General features: G+C 56.3%; 1 protein-coding gene across 1 annotated transcript in view; it reads left to right on the top strand.

The window, feature by feature from the left end:
• Window positions 1–18,025, top strand: part of HERC2 (HECT and RLD domain containing E3 ubiquitin protein ligase 2) — a 73,960-nt gene that overhangs the window by 2,379 nt on the left and 53,556 nt on the right. The window contains exons 3-19 of the mRNA XM_054713299.1: window positions 1,281–1,395; window positions 3,650–3,787; window positions 4,892–5,111; window positions 5,713–5,813; window positions 6,180–6,336; window positions 8,760–8,870; window positions 9,389–9,560; window positions 10,090–10,263; window positions 10,856–11,044; window positions 11,545–11,696; window positions 12,257–12,414; window positions 12,496–12,609; window positions 12,944–13,195; window positions 14,195–14,388; window positions 14,715–14,915; window positions 16,039–16,267; window positions 16,362–16,486. Of these exons, the coding sequence (XP_054569274.1) occupies window positions 1,281–1,395; window positions 3,650–3,787; window positions 4,892–5,111; window positions 5,713–5,813; window positions 6,180–6,336; window positions 8,760–8,870; window positions 9,389–9,560; window positions 10,090–10,263; window positions 10,856–11,044; window positions 11,545–11,696; window positions 12,257–12,414; window positions 12,496–12,609; window positions 12,944–13,195; window positions 14,195–14,388; window positions 14,715–14,915; window positions 16,039–16,267; window positions 16,362–16,486 (2,802 nt within the window). The remainder of the gene's footprint in view (window positions 1–1,280; window positions 1,396–3,649; window positions 3,788–4,891; window positions 5,112–5,712; window positions 5,814–6,179; window positions 6,337–8,759; window positions 8,871–9,388; window positions 9,561–10,089; window positions 10,264–10,855; window positions 11,045–11,544; window positions 11,697–12,256; window positions 12,415–12,495; window positions 12,610–12,943; window positions 13,196–14,194; window positions 14,389–14,714; window positions 14,916–16,038; window positions 16,268–16,361; window positions 16,487–18,025) is intronic.

Raw genomic sequence — 18,025 nt, 5'->3', positions numbered from 1 at the left:
TGTGGGAGCGCGCTGACCACCAGGGGCAATTCCTGTGTTGGGCATCTGTCCCCTGGTGGTCAATGCGCATCATAGCAACTGGTCGTTCTGCCGTTTGGTCAATTTGCACATTAGGGTTTTATTATATAGGATTCCTGTCTGTTTTCCTTTGTCATGTTTTTTTTTTTTTAAGTGGGGGGGTGGAGGTGAGGGATAATTTACTTTTGAAATCTTGAGATTCAGGCAAACTGATTTTAAGAATTGTTTAGATATTAGTGTTTATGTATTTATGTAAACTTCTTGAAGTAAAGAACTTTACTTACTTTTTTTCCTTAGTAATCATAATCGAGTAATTACTAAGTAGGAGTTTCACCATTTTGATTCAAAATCAGTTTAATGCTGAGGTGAGCGCCTACGATGAGTCAGGCACATATATATAACAAGGAATATCACTTAGGCCTTGACAGTGCTTACCATGTTACTTTTGATTTATTCACTTTAATATACAGAGGTTGGCCCTTAGATGTTTTGAATATTATTCAGAAGTCTTTCAAACTCCTTCTAGGAGTAAGTAAGTGAAGAGGCCCAGGTTTTTGGTTTTTGATTTTAATATATTTTTATTGATTTCAGAGAGGAAGGAAGAGGAGAGAGAGATAGAAACATCAATGATGAGAGAGAATCCCTGATTGGCTGCCTTCTGCATGCCCTCTACTGGGGATCGAGCCCAGAACTTGGGACCCTTCAGTCTGCAGGGCAGTGCTCTATCCACTGAGCCAAACCGGCTAGGGCAGGAGGCACCAGAGGTACAGTGTGCTATGGCTATGGAAGCTATTTAATACCCGAAAAAAGGTGATTGCTGATTTTCTGGAATTTCTCCAGGATTGCTTATTACAGGTGAGCATGGATATCCTGGCCGTACCCTAAGACATTATTAGACACAGTTTCAGTCTTTGGAATCCTTCCTGAGACAAGCGTTGAGGATGCAAGCCTCATGCATATAGGTTTCACCCTTCCTGTTGGTTGGGGATTCTCTCCCACCTGCAGTGGGAAGTGTGTCTTTTTTACTTAACTGTCTTTCTGGGGAAAATTTTTACTCAGTGTCGAATGATTGAGTAACAAAGAGGAAATTAGATCTTTTATATCATCATTTAAGAATTGTGCTGGCTGCTGTGGCTCAATGGTTCCTTCCCTTCTCTGACATCAATAAAAGCATATTTAAAAAAACAAACAAAAAAAAAACAAAGAGGAATTGCATTGTGAGTATGATCGCTCTGTAAGTTTATCTTCTTTATCGTTGCCAGCTTGCATTCACGGGAGACGGGCTGTGCGGTCTGTGGAATGAAATGGTTAAAGATGGCGAGATCGTGTATCCCGGGGCGGAAGTCACCCAGAGCGGAGAGCTGCCGCCTAGAAAAGGTGAGGCCCTCACACTGGTGCTTTCCCTCTGGCAGAGAAGTTTTAGAACGCGCTACAGACCAGGAGGGTCTGAGCACAACTCTCGGAAGTTGTGCTGCATGGTGTGATTATCGTCTAGAGCCGTGGTTGGCAAACTGCGGCTCTTTGGCCCCCTGAGTGTGGCTCTTCCACAAAACACCACGGCCTGGGTGAGTCTATTTTGAAGAAGTGGCGTTAGAAGTTTAAGTTTAAAAAGTTTGGCTCTCCAAAGAAATTTCAATCGTCGTATTGTTGATATTTGGATCTGTTGACTAATGAGTTTGCCGACCACTGGGCTAGAGGACTGCTGACAGTGTCAGCTGCCGGGATTTCATCGATTGATGAGTATTGATGGCCTGCTCACTGCGAAACCCCACTGCGGTGTCCCTCCTCCAGCACGGCAGTTCCTCTTTCTTTCTTTTTTTTTCGTTAATGTATTTTTATTGATTTCAGAGAGGAAGGGAGAGGGAGGGGAAGAGAGAAACATCAGTGATGAGAGAGAATCATGGATCAGCTGCCTCCTGCATGCCCCCCACTGGGTATAGAGCCTGCAACCCTGCCATGGGCCCTGTCCCTGAATCGAACCTGGGACCCTTCAGTCTGAAGGCCGATGCTCTATCCACTGAGCCAAACCGGCCAGGACGAGATGCATTTTCTATTTCTTTTTCAGTAGGGGCAATTCCGTGACTTCCTGTGTCGTTGGCACTTTCCTGCTGGTGGTATAGATTTTCTGTGGAGGGGTGAAGAAGCATTAAATGGGGCCTGTCTCCCAGAAAGGCTCACGATAATAACAGGTAGAGGCCAGGAGGACGAAGCCTCCGGATGTCACCCACACCCAGGGCTGAGGAGGTCATGAGGGTGCTTCCTGTGCTTTGTGCTGAAGGCCTGGGCTCTAGGCGTGGTGGTGTGTGGGGTCAGCAGGGTGCCGCGGGCACGGGCATCCAGGGAGCGGGCCCTGAAAGGCAGACCGGGCGGGGGTGTGCAGGTGATGGAGCAGTGGTGGTGGGGGGTGAACCTGCGCTCCTTGCAGTGCCAGCTGCTTCCAGGCCCTGGAGGCTGTGCCTGCCTTCGCCCAGGGGCACCTTTAGACAGCAGAGTCGAAAGCACCGCACAGAAGGCCCTGTGTTGGGAAGAGGAGCCCGTCTGTCTCCTGGCCTTGGGAACTGGGCGTTAAGTTCGGTCGCTTAGCCCACGGGCTCTCCCCCCCGTGCTCCCAGGACCCCTGGAGCCCATGGCAGACCCCACCGACAGGATGCCGTGGGGCTGGCCCAGGCTGGGCACAGGCACGGCGCAGCTCACAGCTCACAGCTCCAAGTCCGCGTGAGGCCTGTCCCTTAGTTCAGGAGAGTCGGACCAGCGGAGGGCGTGCGTGCTCCTCAGGAAGCCGTGCTAAACCGCTGCTTCCACAGCAAGGGCCAGTCGGGGCCCACGTGTTCACGCTGACCTCCCCAGTGGCTCCCTGGGCGGAGCCCGCCACTGTGCGTCGTCCTCCTGGTGTCACACGTGTTGAGAGAGCCCGCACTGTCTGTAACGCGCTGTGCGCTCTCCCACGGACTTAGAGCGCGTCTCTAATCGCGTCGGCTAGAAAGGGGTTTATTCAGTGAAGAGCCCCTGAGACAGGACGAGTTTGCACTTCCAGGGTCAGTTGTTCATTCTGCGCTTGCTGGGTAAGGACTTCCATGACATTTGTTCTTGGCTGGACTTGAAATTGTCGGTGCCCTGAAGTCGTGGTTCTCAGCTTTCCTTCCGTGTCCGGCGCTCTGACCACGGTGCTGGCATCAGCAGTGGTTCCAGTGGGGTGTGGAGGGGAGCAGGATGTCAGGTGGAGTGATTCCCGAGTCATACTCCCTTTCCAGGGACACAGTTGGGAATCGCTGGATAAGAGCAGTCACTATGAAATTCTAGTCGGTAGATGCCAAAGACTGCGTTTGTTAGTTGTAAGCTGTAGAGGATATTGATGGGATGTTTTGGAAGACATGCTTCAGAGACTTGGAGTGCCATATAGGGTTCCTTATTGAAAGGGTTGTGGGCGGTTGGTTTCGTTGTGAGTCGCACTGTGCCCGTATGGTGATGACTCGTAATGAAAAAAAATCACAAACGTTCAGGTGATAATCCATGTTGTAACTTCTCCTTCCCATTTCTGGGAGGGGCATCAGCAGGGAGGCCGACACGTGGATGTTACCTTTGGAAAAGCAATCTATAGATTAAAACACATTAAAAAAAAAAATTCTTTCAGATGATGGTGTTGATACTCAGAGCGGGACGAAGAAAGAGGACCTGAACGACAAAGACAAAAAGGACGAAGAAGAGAGCCCTGCCCCTGTGTTCAGGTCCAAGTCCATCCTGGAGAGCTGGGTGTGGGGCCAGCAGCCAGGTAGGGGCCTCTGTGCCTCGGTGCTGGGGAGCGTGAGCTGGCACTCACTCTCCAGGTGCCGTAGGCGGCTTCTTTGGGGGGTTATGGCATTTAGAAAAATATTACTTAAAAGTTTTTGTGTTGTAGTAAACCATACATAACATACAATCTATGACTTCTGTCCCTCCCCCCTTTTTTTTTAAATCCTCACCTGAGGATGTTTATTGATTCTTAGAGATTAAGGGGGAGAGAGAGAGAAACATTGATGTGAGAGAGAAACATCCACCGGTTGCCTCCCTTACCTGCCCCCTCTGGGGATCTAACCCACAACCTCAGTATGTGCTGTGACGGGGGATCGAAGCTGCAGCCGTTTCGTGTATGGGATGATGCTCCAACCAGCGGTGCCACCCAGCCAGGGCCAGTTTCATCCCTTTGGTTTTTTGTTATCACCCGAGGATATTTTTTTCATTGATCTTTAGAGAAAGTGCAAGGGGGTGTAGGGAGGGAGAGAAACATGGATGTGAGAGAGACATCATTTACATCATTGGTTGCCTCCTGCACATGCCCCAGCAGGAGCCTGGGATTGAACCTGCAACTCAGGCATGTGCCCGTGACCAGGAATCGAACCCGCATGGTTCTGTACACGGGCTGGTGCTCTAACCACTGAGCCAGCGACCTCCTGGTGCATGGGACCATGCCCAACCACTGAGCCACTCTGGCCAGGGCAAGAGATGGTGTTTTATTTTGAATTTGGTTTCATAACATGGAAATAATGGGTAGAGTTTTTCTCTCTGTCTAGAAAATGTGCTGCTGACAATTGTTACCTTTATAATTTGGTGTTGAAAACATTTATACCACGTTTACAGAGAGGCAGTCCGTCACAGTGGCTAAGCGTGGTCTCCCCCACATGTCCTACTCATCTGGTGACTGTGCGAGTTCTCTGTGCCTCAGTTTCCTCCCCAGGAAACACACGCCCAGCCCTGCCTGGCTGGTGGGTGCGAGGACTCCCGGCCACCTCGTCCGAGCCCTGGGTTTGCCTGGGGGGCTCTCGGCTGTGCCCTGCCGTCATCACCACGTCATTACAACATGGCCGCTGAGTGCGGGTGTCCTCGTCGTGTTTTCCAGACGTGGGTGAGCTGAAGGAGTGTGTCTCCGTGCTGGTGAAGGAGCAGCAGGCCCTGGCCGTGCAGGCGGCCACCAGCACCCTGTCCGCCCTGCGGCTCCGGCAGCGGCTGGTCATCCTGGAGCGCTACTTCATCGCCCTGAACAGAGCCGTTGCCCAGGAGAGCGCCAAGGTCAAGTGGAAGAGCAGCAGCGGTTCTTTGCCTTCTGTGGACAGAAAAAGGTAACACCCGCGTGAAGACGGACCCCACGCCGAGGGGCGGCGGCGGCTGCGTGCAGGGAAGCTGGATGGAGCTGTCGGGACAGGGCCTCGTTCATGATGTGACACTTCTTCCTTCCCTTTTGGAGGTTTCCTCTCATTTGGACAATGGCTTCGCCAGTTTGCTCATATAGTAACAGGCTGCAGACTGTGCCATTATTTTAGCGTTGTTTTCTTTTAAACCTGCTTTAAAACTTATTATTGATTTTTAGAGAGAGGAAGGGAGGGAGAGAAAAACATTGATTGGCTGACTCCCGCAGGGTGCCCTGCCCAGAATGGAACCTGTCACCATTAGGTGTGTGTCTGGGATGATGTTCCAACCAACTGAGCACGCCAGCCAGGGCTAAAGTCTTTAAGTTTCTTTTCTCTTTTCCTGGAAGAGAATACTTTCCTTTACAAGGGACAGTTGGTAAGAGTTTTAAAAGACCACGAAACCGGAAGTCCCTGGGAGCCTGCCATCTAAAGAAACGCATTGGCCCGTTGGGTGTGCGCCCTTGATAGGGCGTCCTTGATTTCAGGGTGTGCCTCCCCTCTGACTGACCAGCTGTCCCCTGTGTCCCCGCAGCTCCCGGCCCACGGGCAAAGGGGTGGAAGGACTGGCGAGAGTCGGGTCCCGAGCTGCTCTGTCCTTCGCCTTTGCGTTCCTGCGAAGGGCCTGGCGGTCAGGTATGTGCCCCTCAGGCTCGGCTTCCCTCCTCACGGCTGCCCCCACAGGGCCCTGGGGCCCGTCCAGGGGCTGTTGATGCTTCCTTGGCCTTCTTCATGACGGAGTAAAGGTCTGTGCTTCTTAAAAAGGTGTGAGAACCCCTGCAGGGCTCAGTCCTGACTGACTTTCTAGGAGAACAAGAACTTGCTCCTGGGAGAGTCTTAAGTGCAGAATTGCCTTTGGGAACGACTGTTTAACTTTGGTCTGGAGTCCCTGCAGTGGCTCATGGCGAGGGGAGGGAGGGTGGCAATGTGGCCGTGGGCCCTCGTGGGAGGGCTCTGGCCGCCCAGGACGGGGTGGCCTCCCTGATGCGCGCGTGTGCCCAGGGGAGGACGCGGACCTGTGCAGCGAGCTGCTGCAGGAGTCCCTGGACGCCCTGCGAGCGCTGCCCGAGGCCTCGCTCTTCGACGAGAGCACCGTGTCCTCCGTGTGGCTGGAGGTGGTGGAGAGAGCGACCCGGTTCCTCAGGTCCGTCGTGACGGGGTGAGTTCCGCACGTCTTCCTGCGAGCGCTGCAGCGAGCTCGGTCTCCTCCCCTTTTTCGTAGCTTTATTTCTTTAATCTCAACACGGAGTCAGCAGCACAGACACACAGACACTCAACATGGAGTCACCAGCCCAGACACACAGACACTCAACACGGAGTCGGCAGCACAGACACACAGACACTCAACATGGAGTCAGCAGCACAGACACACAGACACTCAACACGGAGTCGGCAGCACAGACACTCAGTACGGAGTCAGCAGCATAGACACACAGACACTCAGTATGGAGTTGGCAGTACAGACACACAGACACTCAACACGGAGTCAGCAGCACAGACACACAGACACTCAGTACAGAGTTGGCAGTACAGACACACAGACACTCAGTACGGAGTCACCAGCCCAGACACACAGACACACAGACACTCAACATGGAGTCAGCAGCACAGACACACAGACACTCAGTACAGAGTTGGCAGTACAGACACACAGACACTCAGTATGGAGTCAGCAGCACAGACACACAGACACTCAACATGGAGTCGGCAGCACAGACACTCAACATGGAATCGGCAGCACAGACACACAGACACTCAACATGGAGTCAGCAGCATAGACACACAGACACTCAGTACAGAGTTGGCAGTACAGACACACAGACACTCAACACGGAATCAGCAGCACAGACACACAGACACTCAACACGGAGTCGGCAGCACAGACACTCAGTACGGAGTCACCCAGACACACAGACACACAGACACTCAACATGGAGTCAGCAGCACAGACACACAGACACTCAGTACAGAGTCGGCAGCATAGACACACAGACACTCAGTACAGAGTCGGCAGTACAGACACACAGACACTCAGTATGGAGTCGGCAGCACAGACACACAGACACTCAACACGGAGTCGGCAGCACAGACACTCAGTACGGAGTCACCAGCCCAGACACACAGACACACAGACACTCAACATGGAGTCAGCAGCACAGACACACAGACACTCAACACGGAGTTAGCAGCACAGACACACAGACACTCAGTACAGAGTTGGCAGTACAGACACACAGACACTCAACACGGAATCAGCAGCACAGACACACAGACACAACACGGAGTCAGCAGCACAGACACTCAGTACGGAGTCACCAGCCCAGACACACAGACACACAGACACAACATGGAGTCAGCAGCACAGACACTCAACATGGAGTCGGCAGCACAGACACTCAATATGGAATCGGCAGCACAGACACACAGACACTCAACATGGAGTCAGCAGCACAGACACACAGACACTCAGTATGGAGTCAGCAGCACAGACACACAGACACTCAGTACAGAGTTGGCAGTACAGACACACAGACACTCAGTACGGAGTCACCAGCACAGACACACAGACACTCAACACCGAGTCGGCAGCACAGACATTCAGTACGGAGTCGGCAGCATAGACACACAGACACACAGACACTCAACATGGAGTCAGCAGCACAGACACACAGACACTCAACACGGAGTTAGCAGCACAGACACACAGACACTCAGTACAGAGTTGGCAGTACAGACACACAGACACTCAGTACGGAGTCAGCAGCACAGACACACAGACACTCAACATGGAGTCAGCAGCACAGACACACAGACACTCAACACGGAGTCGGCAGCACAGACACACAGACACTCAACACGGAGTTAGCAGCACAGACACACAGACACTCAACACGGAGTCGGCTGCACAGACACACAGACACACAGTACAGTCGGCAGCGCAGACACCGAGAGTCACTGCCGTGTCCTTTCCCGCAAGCAGGGCCGCCTGTGGTCTCAGCACCAAAGGGCCGTGGACTTGGGTCCCAGAGCCCCGTGGGCTGGGCCTGCGGGCGCGGAGGTAATTTCAGAAGCTGAGGGTGATGGCGATGCTGGAAGACCTCCCTTCCCCGTCTTGGGCTAAGAAGACGTGTCATTTATCGTTTGGAAACCAGGGAAAGTTAGTTACTTCTTTGGTCACAGATAAAAATAAGGACAGGCATGTTGCCGGTAGAGTCTGGTGGTTCTGGAGATGGCCCTTCAGTTGTGGAGAGGACTGTTCTGCTGCAGCACCTTCCCTGTCCCTGACACTCGAAGGCGCTCTAAACGCTTTCCTACTCGTGCTGTGAGGAATGACACAGGATGTTATGTGATGTCTTCTCATCACCGTTCAGTGCCCGACGTGTGCTCGCCTGTGAGACGTGTCTCCACAGCTCACTGTGCGCCTCAGTCTCTGATGCAGTTTAGTAGCAGGTCTCGGGAGCGTGGTTCTACGTGTTAAGAATGCATGTCTTCCTGGGGGAGTGTCGGAAGTCCTGGCGTTACTTTGGCGTGTTATCCCGAAGCTCTGCCTTGCTCGGTTCCTGACCACTGCTGTGATTTCAGGGATGTTCACGGGACGCCTGGCACCAAGGGGCCGGGCAGCATCCCCCTGCAGGACCAGCACCTGGCCCTGGCCCTGCTGCTGGAGCTGGCCGTGCAGAGAGGCACGCTGAGGTGAGGCGCCGCGCCCGCGTTCGGGAAACACCCGGCGGGACCTGGTGTGCGTTCTGGCCGTTCACGACTCGGCTGTGGCTGCAGCCAAGAGCCCTGTCCTTCCAGGGCGCTCTGCTCTTCACACCGGGCGCACGCAGCTTGGTTTACTTCCTGTTTGTGTTCGCTTTCTCGTAGGCTCAGCATTGTCCCTTCTTTTTCTTTTTTTATGGGAGAGGAAGGGAGCCCAGCTAGCTGACTCAGCGCGTGAGCGTTGACCCAGGAACCAATGGGTCGCCCGTTCGCTTCCCGGTCAGGGCACGTGCCCACCTGTAGGCTGCCTCCCTCTGCCCGCCCCCCACTGGGGATCGAGCTTGCAACTGGGCATGTGCCCTGACCAGGAATCGAACCCTGCCCTCCTGGTTTCTAGGTCGGTGCTCAACCGCTGAGCCCCGCTGGCCCGCGTGCTTTTGTTTTTGACAGGCTGTTGCAAAAAAAGTTAACCTGCCTTTTCTGGAGAACTAAGGTATCTTCTCTTTCAGCCAAATGCTGTCGGCCATCCTGCTGCTGCTGCAGTTGTGGGACAGTGGGACTCAGGAGACGGACAACGAGCGGTCCGCACAGGGCACCAGCGCCCCCCTCCTGCCCCTGCTGCAGCGTTTCCAGAACATGCTCTGCGGCAAGGACGCCCCTCACGCGGAGGGCGACACCCTGGTGAGTATCCACACGGGGCTCCCTCGCTTCTCAGTCGTCCTCAGAGCTAGGCTTCTGCAAGCAAGGCCAGAGCACGTGTCCGTGGGGGTGGTCGCCGGTAGTGGGGACACAGGCTGGTGGCCGAGCATGCCCTGGGTCTGCCCCTGCCTCCCGTCCGCTCTCCGAGGTCCTCTCTGAGAGCCGTAGCCATTCCAAGGGAAAGCTGCCTGATCCTTGAGTCACGAGCGGCCGTGAGCGAGGCTGCTCCCCCTCACAGACCGAGAGTGAATGCGGCACCAGCAGCACTAGCTCTTCTCCGGCAGGTGCTCGGTTAGGTGACGAGAAGGGGGTTTTGTTCCGTTCTCAAAGCCGGTTGTGGGGCAGCGCTGTGTTCCCGCGAAGCTGCTCTGGGGCCCGAGGCCCTTGGGGTGCGGAGCGGGCGGTGCCAGGCGTGTCACGGCTGCGTGTGCAGGGGAGGGTGCACCTGCGACAGTTCTCATCCGATGCTGATGGCGAGCACGGGCTGAGGTCGCCTGTGCTTCCCTTCCAGCTGCTGGCGGGCCCTCTGAGCCCCAACGAGAGCTTCCTCAGGTACCTTGTTCTCCCGCAAGACAGTGAGCTCGCCATCGACCTGCGACAGACGGCCGTGGTCGTCATGGCCCACCTGGACCGCCTGGCTGCGCCCTGCATGCCGCCGCTGTGCAGCTCCCCCACGTCCCACAAGGTGTGTGCGGCGGCGGCGTTGTTCCCGATGCCCCGCCTTGGTGCCACCCCAGACTCCCAGGTGCCTGTGGTGTTGGGGGAGCTGGCTCAGAGCCTCTGGCTCCACGCTACCCTTCCCGCCTCTTTTTTTTTTCTTTTTTTATTTCAGAAGGGAAGGGAGAGGGAGAGAGAGAAACATCAGTGATGAGAGGATCACGGACCGGCTGCCTCCTGCACGCCCCACACTGGGGAGCGAGTCTGCAACCCGGGCGTGTGCCCTGACTGGGAATCCAACCGGGACCTCCTGGTTCCCAGGTGGACGCCCAACCACGGAGCCATACTGGCCGGGCTGCGGGTCCTACTCTTCATGGGCTCTGAAAAGTAAACGCTGTGGAAAGCCACTCGGTCACTTGGTCTTGTCGGTGGACGGGCGATGTGCATGTGCCGAGGGGCTCCGCTGCTCTGAGCCGCCCGCTCGGCACCTGCTCGGTTTTATCTTGAGGGTCTCGGTCCCCTCGCAGGCTGCAGTGCTGGCCAGCCTGCAGCGTCCTTCTTGTGACAGAGCGTCTCCTGCTGCCGTCAAGAACACGCGTGCTCCCTTTTCCACCTCACAGGGGTCCGTGCAGGAAGTCATAGGCTGGGGGCTGATCGGATGGAAGTGCTACGCCAATGTGATCGGTCCCATTCAGAGCAAAGGCCTGGCCAACCTGGGCGTCACGCAGATCGCCTGTGCGGAGAAGCGCTTCCTGATCCTGTCGCGCAACGGCCGCGTGTACACGCAGGCCTACAACAGCGACACGCTGGTGGGTGTCCTGGGCGCCCCTCCGCCGGGTGGGCAGGCGCGCTCCTGCGATGCCCAGAGGTGTGATCTCTGGGTTGTAAGCGACTGTTCGTTGCATGTTATTCGTTACGTTTAAGACCTTCCTTCTGTCACGGTTTTGAGGCAGAGTCTCTCAGTCGCCGTGATCAAGGATTCCTTACGGTGACCCTCTCGACGGGGCTCCCACTCATGAGCTGACCTCGCGGGGGAGGCTCATCAGACCGGGGCCAGGCAGGAACCGAGGAGGGCGTCAGGCCTGGGGGTGAGGGGGACAGGGCGGGACGAGCGAGTTCCTGTCCAAGGAAGGTGCTCTCCGCCTCGACTGAGGGACCGCTGCTCGGGCAGCCTGGTCCCGCCCGGAGCGCTGGGAGGCCGGGTCCTTCCGGGCGCTGGGGTTGGTAGCGAGGGCAGCGGACCAGGGGAGCCGTGCTGCTCCTCGTCTGGCTCTGCTCACCGGTCACGTTCTTCCTGTTTGCCCGTTAGGCCCCCCAGCTGGTCCAGGGTCTCGCCTCCAGAAACATCGTGAAGATTGCTGCCCATTCCGACGGCCACCACTACCTGGCCTTGGCCGCCACTGGCGAGGTGTTCTCCTGGGGCTGCGGGGACGGCGGCCGGCTGGGCCACGGGGACACCGTGTACGTGCGGCCACCCTCTGACCACGCTCTCCGTTTTTCCCTGCGGCTCCGACCGCAGGGCTGGGAGGGAGACGCTGCCAAGGGTGCCCCGCACGGGTGGCATCTCCCCCAGCTCCAGCACTCGCGGCTCTTGTCCCCGCTTTCGCCTCGCGCCGCACCCCGTGGAGTTTTCTAGAGCAGAGCCCCCGTCCTGTCTCTTGAGTGTGACAAGCCCTCCCAGCTGAACCGTAGTGGTGTTTCCTCGGGGTCAGAAGTCAGTCACGGGACGCCCTGCTGTGGGAGCTCTGGGTGGCGGGTGGCTCCGAAGGCCAGTCTAGAGACGCTCCGTGCGCCTTGGGCTGCGTCTGTAACAGCGCTGCTCCGCTCTTCCCGCGGGTGCCAGGCTGGGCATTGGGCGCTCGCTGAACAGGCGCCAGGGAGGTGTGTGAGGCCTCTGTTCCCTCGTGGCGGAGGCCGACGGCCCCAGGGTGAAGCTGTCTCGCTCTCCAGGGACGGGCGTCCGCTCTGTGGTAAACAAGCGTGGAGGCCGTGCCTCTGAGGCAGCAGCTTCTCTCCCCCAGGCCCCTGGAGGAGCCCAAGGTGATCTCCGCCTTCTCCGGCAAGCAGGCCGGCAAGCACGTGGTGCACATCGCCTGCGGGAGCACCTACAGCGCAGCCATCACCGCCGAGGGGGAGCTGTACACCTGGGGCCGCGGCAACTACGGCCGCCTGGGCCACGGTACGTGGGCGCCGCCCGCCAAGCATGCTGGGAGGGGCCTCCTGTGCGGGACTGGCCGTCGAGAGTCCTGTATGTTCGCAGGCTCCAGTGAGGACGAGGCCATCCCGATGCTGGTGGCCGGGCTGAAAGGACTGAAGGTCATCGACGTGGCGTGCGGCAGTGGGGACGCCCAGACCCTGGCCGTGACCGACAACGGTGCGTGGGTTCGCAGCCGGGAGGTGCTCAGGGCGGGGGCTTTGCCGTCCCCAGTGGAAGCGCGGTCTTGGAGCTCCCCCTGTAAGGGTCGGGACTTTATCCCTCCTGTAGTGAAACGAGAGGGAAACCACGCTCTCCCCTGGTTAGCGGCTGCTGCGTTCAGCGGAAGTGTAAACTAGACGCCATTCGGGCCCCCCCCCCCGCCCTCCCCGTGCAGCATGAGCGGTATCCGTTCGTGGTCTGGATCTGGGTGCTGTGGGCTGTGTTGATCGCTGTCCGCTGTTTAAAGCTCCACGCAGACCCGCGCTTTGTCCTGAGGCGGCTGTGTCTCTAGGTCAGGTGTGGTCCTGGGGAGACGGGGACTACGGGAAGCTGGGCCGAGGAGGCAGCGACGGCTGCAAAACGCCCAAGCTGATCGAGAAGCTGCAGGACCTGGACGTCGTCAAAGTCCGGTGTGGGAGCCAGTTCTCGGTGGCGCTGACCAAAGACGGGCAGGTGTACTCCTGGGGCAAAGGGGACAACCAGCGGCTCGGGCACGGGACCGAGGAGCACGTGCGCTACCCCAAGCTCCTGGAAGCCTTGCAAGGTGAGCGCGAACGGGGCCTCCGCGGCGCTCGGGGGCGCTCTCCTCAGGGACCCGGTTAGGCCCCCGGTTACTCTTCTCTTCGCCTGAAACGCCGTGAAGGACCCTCATTAGGGGCTTCAGCCACCTTGTGACTGGCACAGGGAGCACATGGCACCTGGCCTCGATCTGTTGTCGCCACGTTTCGTTGGCAGCTCGTGCAGTACCAGTATCGGAGGGTGCTTGTGGCAGGCACCCGGGCGTCCCTTCGTCAGCTGGCCACAGTGGGAGTAGCTTGGCTACAGCGTAGACGAACAGGTCGTTGGAACGAACCGAGAGCTCAGAGAGACCCACGTAGACGTGTCCAGGCAGCTTCCCCGGGGAGCAGGGCGCTGCCTGGAGCGGAGGCAGTCTGCACACACGGGTGGGAGCAGCGGGCATCCGTGCAGAAAGCAGTACTGATCCCGGGGGCCGCGTGGCGGGGGGAGTGTGTGTGAACCAACAACTGCTCTTAAAACATAGTCTCCTTGGCACGGCCATGCCTTCGGACGGGAGAATATGATCAAGTAGTTAATTAAAAATACATTTGGCGCCCTCACCGGTTTGGCTCAGTGGATAGAGCGTTGTAGGGGGCGTGCAGGAGGCAGCTAGTCAGTGATTCCCTCTCATCATGGATGTTTCTATCTCTCCCTCTCCCTTCCTCTGTGAAATCAATAAAAATATATTTAAAGGAAGATAGTTGTTTCTTTCTGAAGATGAAAATCTGAATAAGGAGGAAAAAACAACAGGTTCTCTTTATGCCCTAGCGTTCTTTTACTGGCAGGCTGTAGGTCTCAGTAAATTATAACTCATAAAACATAACTAGTTTTAGTAAGTAGACGAAGGAGATGAATTGGGCGTAACATTAGAGCAGTGCGCTGTCCGTGAGAAGGTGCCCTAACGCCTTCCTGCCCGAGTGGCCGGGGTAAATACCTGCATGGCCACGTCGTAGGCGTGGAAGTAGCTGCCTTCTCTCCCCTCCAGGGAAGAAGGTGATCGACGTGGCCGCAGGCTCCACCCACTGCCTGGCTCTGACCGAGGACAGCGAGGTGCACAGCTGGGGGAACAACGACCAGTGCCAGCACTTCGACACCTTGCACCAGACCAAGCCGGAGCCCTCGCTGCTGCCCGGGCTGGACACCAAGCACATCGTCGGCATCGCCTGTGGGCCTGCCCAGGTACTGGGCGTGGCTGCGCTTGGAACCTGTGGAATGTTGGTTCTGCGCCGCCCACCGTGGTGCGTGGAGACGCCATGGGGCGAGTGTGTGCCGTCCTGTGTCCTGTGCTGGGTCACTCTCTCGTGAGCTCAGGGAGCTTCCCTGTCGGTTCCCTTGGAGGAGACCGCTCTGCCTTGTCTCTGCAGTGTGTGCGCCATCATTTATTTCCCGTGTCCTGGCCTGGTTCCTGCAGGGGGACCATTCCGTCTCCTGTCACTTACAGTGACGTGAGCAGACCCGTCGCTGAATGTATAGATCCATCTTTGGTTCTCGTGTCTCCTCCGCAGAGTTTCGCCTGGTCCTCGTGCTCCGAGTGGTCCGTGGGCCTGCGCGTCCCTTTTGTGGTGGACGTCTGCTCAGGGACCTTTGAGCAGCTGGACCTGCTCCTGCGGCAAGTGAGCGAGGGCATGGACGGCACCGCCGACTGGCCGCCGCCCCAGGAGAAGGAGTGCATGGCCGTGGCCACGCTGAACCTGCTGCGGCTGCAGGTGGGAGGGGGTGTCTGTGTCTGTTGGAATGTTTATGAGAGTGGGGGGTGTGGGTTTTTAGCCCGTCGAACTGCTAGGGAAAATGTTTGAATGTTTTAGTGATCTTATTTTTTTTTGGTAATTCTATGACTTAGTGCCGAGAACACGAATTTTCTTCACAAAGTAAAGAGAGAAACATTGATGTGCAAGAGAAACGTCGCTTGGTTGCCTTCCTCTAGACTCCCTGACTGGGGATCACACCATAACCGAGGCGTGTGCCCTGGTAGGGAATCGAACCTGCAGCCTTCCGGTGTAGGATGATGCTCCAACCAGCTGAGCCACACTGGCCCAGGCTAAAGGGTGTCTTAAAAACACATGCTTATTGATGTCAGAGAGGAAGGGAGAAGGAGAGAGAGAGAGAAACACCAATGATGAGAGAGAATCATGGGTCAGCTGCCTCCTGCACGCCCCCTACTGGGGATCGAGCCTCAACCTGGGCACGTGCTCTGACTGGGAATCAAACCCACCACCTCTTTAGGACACGGGATGATGCCCAACCAGCTGAGCCACATGGGCAGGGTAGGGTCTCTCTACCCACAACCTGGCTGGGCAGTGTGCTGCCCTCAGGCCCTGGCTGGCTGGCAGGAAGCTCATGGTCAGGCTGTCGTGGGCGGTTTGGGTCTCAAGCTCGAGACTTGGTTCTGCTCGCAGAGCCCAGCCTCCGGGCTCCACTGTGTGTCTGTGGGAGTCCTCTCAGCTTGGCTGGGTCATTGTTTAAGTCTTTCGGTTAAATTATGTTCGCTGTTTTTCTGTGTTGGGGGAAGATGGTTGGGGTGGGTTTCCCCCATGTTTAACCTCTGTTTATCTTGAGCATATAATAAGTATGTTACACATAAGTTATGTATTATAAGTATTTCCATGTAAGTATTTACAGTTGGGTGTTAAGTAATCCTCGTAAAATGTCTTACCATGGATGCTCAACCATTGTGGGTAAAATGTGTATAGTCTCCTTTAAGAAATGCACGTCCTTGAAGTCTTTCCTTTAATGTCTGATAGAACTCAATTGGAGGTATTCTGTCTTCTTAGTGAGATTGGAAGCCCGTGCTTCCGGGCTGCTCAGTGACCACTGTTTTTGTCCTTTCAGTTGCATGCTGCCATTAGCCACCAGGTTGACCCAGAGTTGCTTGGTTTAGGTCTGGGCAGCGGCCTCCTCAGCAGCCTGAAGCAGACCGTGGTGGCCCTGGCCAGCAGTGCGGGCGTGCTGGGCACTGTGCAGGCGGCCGCCCAGGCTGTGCTGCAGAGCGGGTGGTCCGTGCTGCTGCCTACCGCCGAGGAGCGGGCCCGGGCGCTCTCGGCTCTCCTGCCCTGTGCAGGTGCGGGGGGGCAGGGGCAGGGTCGGGGGAGGAGGGGAGGGTGCCGGGAGGGGATTGCCTTCACTCACATTGGCAAAAATGTTCCCTTTTCCAGTTTCAGGCAATGAGGTTAACGTCAGTCCAGGCCGCCGATTCATGATCGATCTCCTAGTGGGCAGCTTGATGGCTGATGGAGGCTTGGAGTCGGCCTTAAATGCAGCCATTACTGCAGAGATCCAGGTACAGCCCGGCGTGTCCCCTGGCAGGGAGGCGGGCTGGACACCCTGTCCTGCGGGGAGGAAACAGCAAACCTCCTCTGGCAGGAATTCCTGAGAGCCCGAAGCAGGACTTTGGGTCCCATCCAGATAGGTTCTGTGGCTCAGTCGTTTCTCTGTGTAAGCGTTCTTGTTGGGGTCAGGTCGATACAAGGCCCTCCCTCTACGTGTCTCAGCAAGTGGCTGTGACAGACCCGGGACCGTGTCACGGATCGTTTACCTGCCCCGGAAAGGGCCTCTGCCTCTGCACTGGGTGTTGGGCTCCCCTCCCCGGGCAGGTGCCAGTTCTGTGTCCCAGGAGTGGAGTCACTTAGTAGGTCCTGCTGTGTCGCTTCATTTTGCCAGGATCACGGTTCTCGGGCGCGTCTCTGCTGGTGTGTCGTGGCGTTGCTTTCCCTGTTAGCACTGGCTGTGTGATGGTGGCCCCGCTTCTCTGTCCCTTCTGTGTGTCAACTTGGTAAAGCCGCTCCGACATGCTGCGCACACGTCCTCTCGTGCGCGCTCTCCTTGCTCTGTAGTAAACACTGAGTTAGGTAGCTGGTCCTGGGGGCTCCGTGCTGACAGCTCCCCGAGGAGGCTGTGCTAGTCACAGTCGAGCCTCCTGAGTTCCAGCCCTTCCCTGGCCCACCGACCCGAGGCGGTCCGTGTTTTTGCTTGAGCTGTCCTAGGGGCGTGGCTTTCACTCGTATTTCAGGTGCTGCTTGGCCATCCATAGTTGCTCTTGGTGCTTCCATTGTTGTCATCATTTTTTATGTAAAAACTCATATTGATAAAATTAGATGAAGTAAGTGCATCTCAACATGTCTTTGAAAACATACTCAAATGCTTTGATCACGCTGAGGGAATTACAGTAGGTCCTCAGGTTATGTCGGAGATCTGTTCCTACGGCGCGACATAATGCGATTTTCGCCGTAAGTCGGAACCCACCTACATAAGCACCTACGTCACTCACGTGGAGCGCAGACACAGCAGTAATGAAGTGAAACAGTAAAAAAAATTTAAAAGAAAGATAACAATTCCTGACCTTTATTTGTGGTAAATAAATAATAAAAAACATAAAGCACATATGTACGTATGTCAAAGTGACGGAACTTTTTTATTAAATAAACTAGAGGGCCCAGTGCACGAGATTCGTGCACTCAGTGCGGGGAGTCCCTCAGCCCGGATTGAGGGGGGGTGAAGGCCAGGCCGAGGGACCCCACCAGTGCACAATTGGGCCAGGGAGGTTGGCCAGCCGGGGAGGGACTGCAGGAGGGCTCCAGGGCACGTCTGGCCCATCTTGCTCAGTCCCGATCGGTTGGACCTCAGCAGCAAGCTAACCTACTGGTTGGAGCATCTTCCCCCTGGTGGTCAGTGCATGTCATAGCCAGTGGTTGAACGACTTAGCATATCATTAGCATATTACTGTTTGATTGGTTGGACCGATGACCGGACACTTAGCATATTAGGCTTTTATTATATGGGATGGGAGATGGCGACGTAACCACGAAACGACGTACGTCGA

Source organism: Eptesicus fuscus, chromosome 25 (genome assembly GCF_027574615.1).
Source record: "Eptesicus fuscus isolate TK198812 chromosome 25, DD_ASM_mEF_20220401, whole genome shotgun sequence".
NCBI lineage: Eukaryota > Metazoa > Chordata > Mammalia > Chiroptera > Vespertilionidae > Eptesicus > Eptesicus fuscus.
Note: the sequence above shows the minus strand (reverse complement) of the source record. Positions and strands in the feature narration are given on the sequence as shown.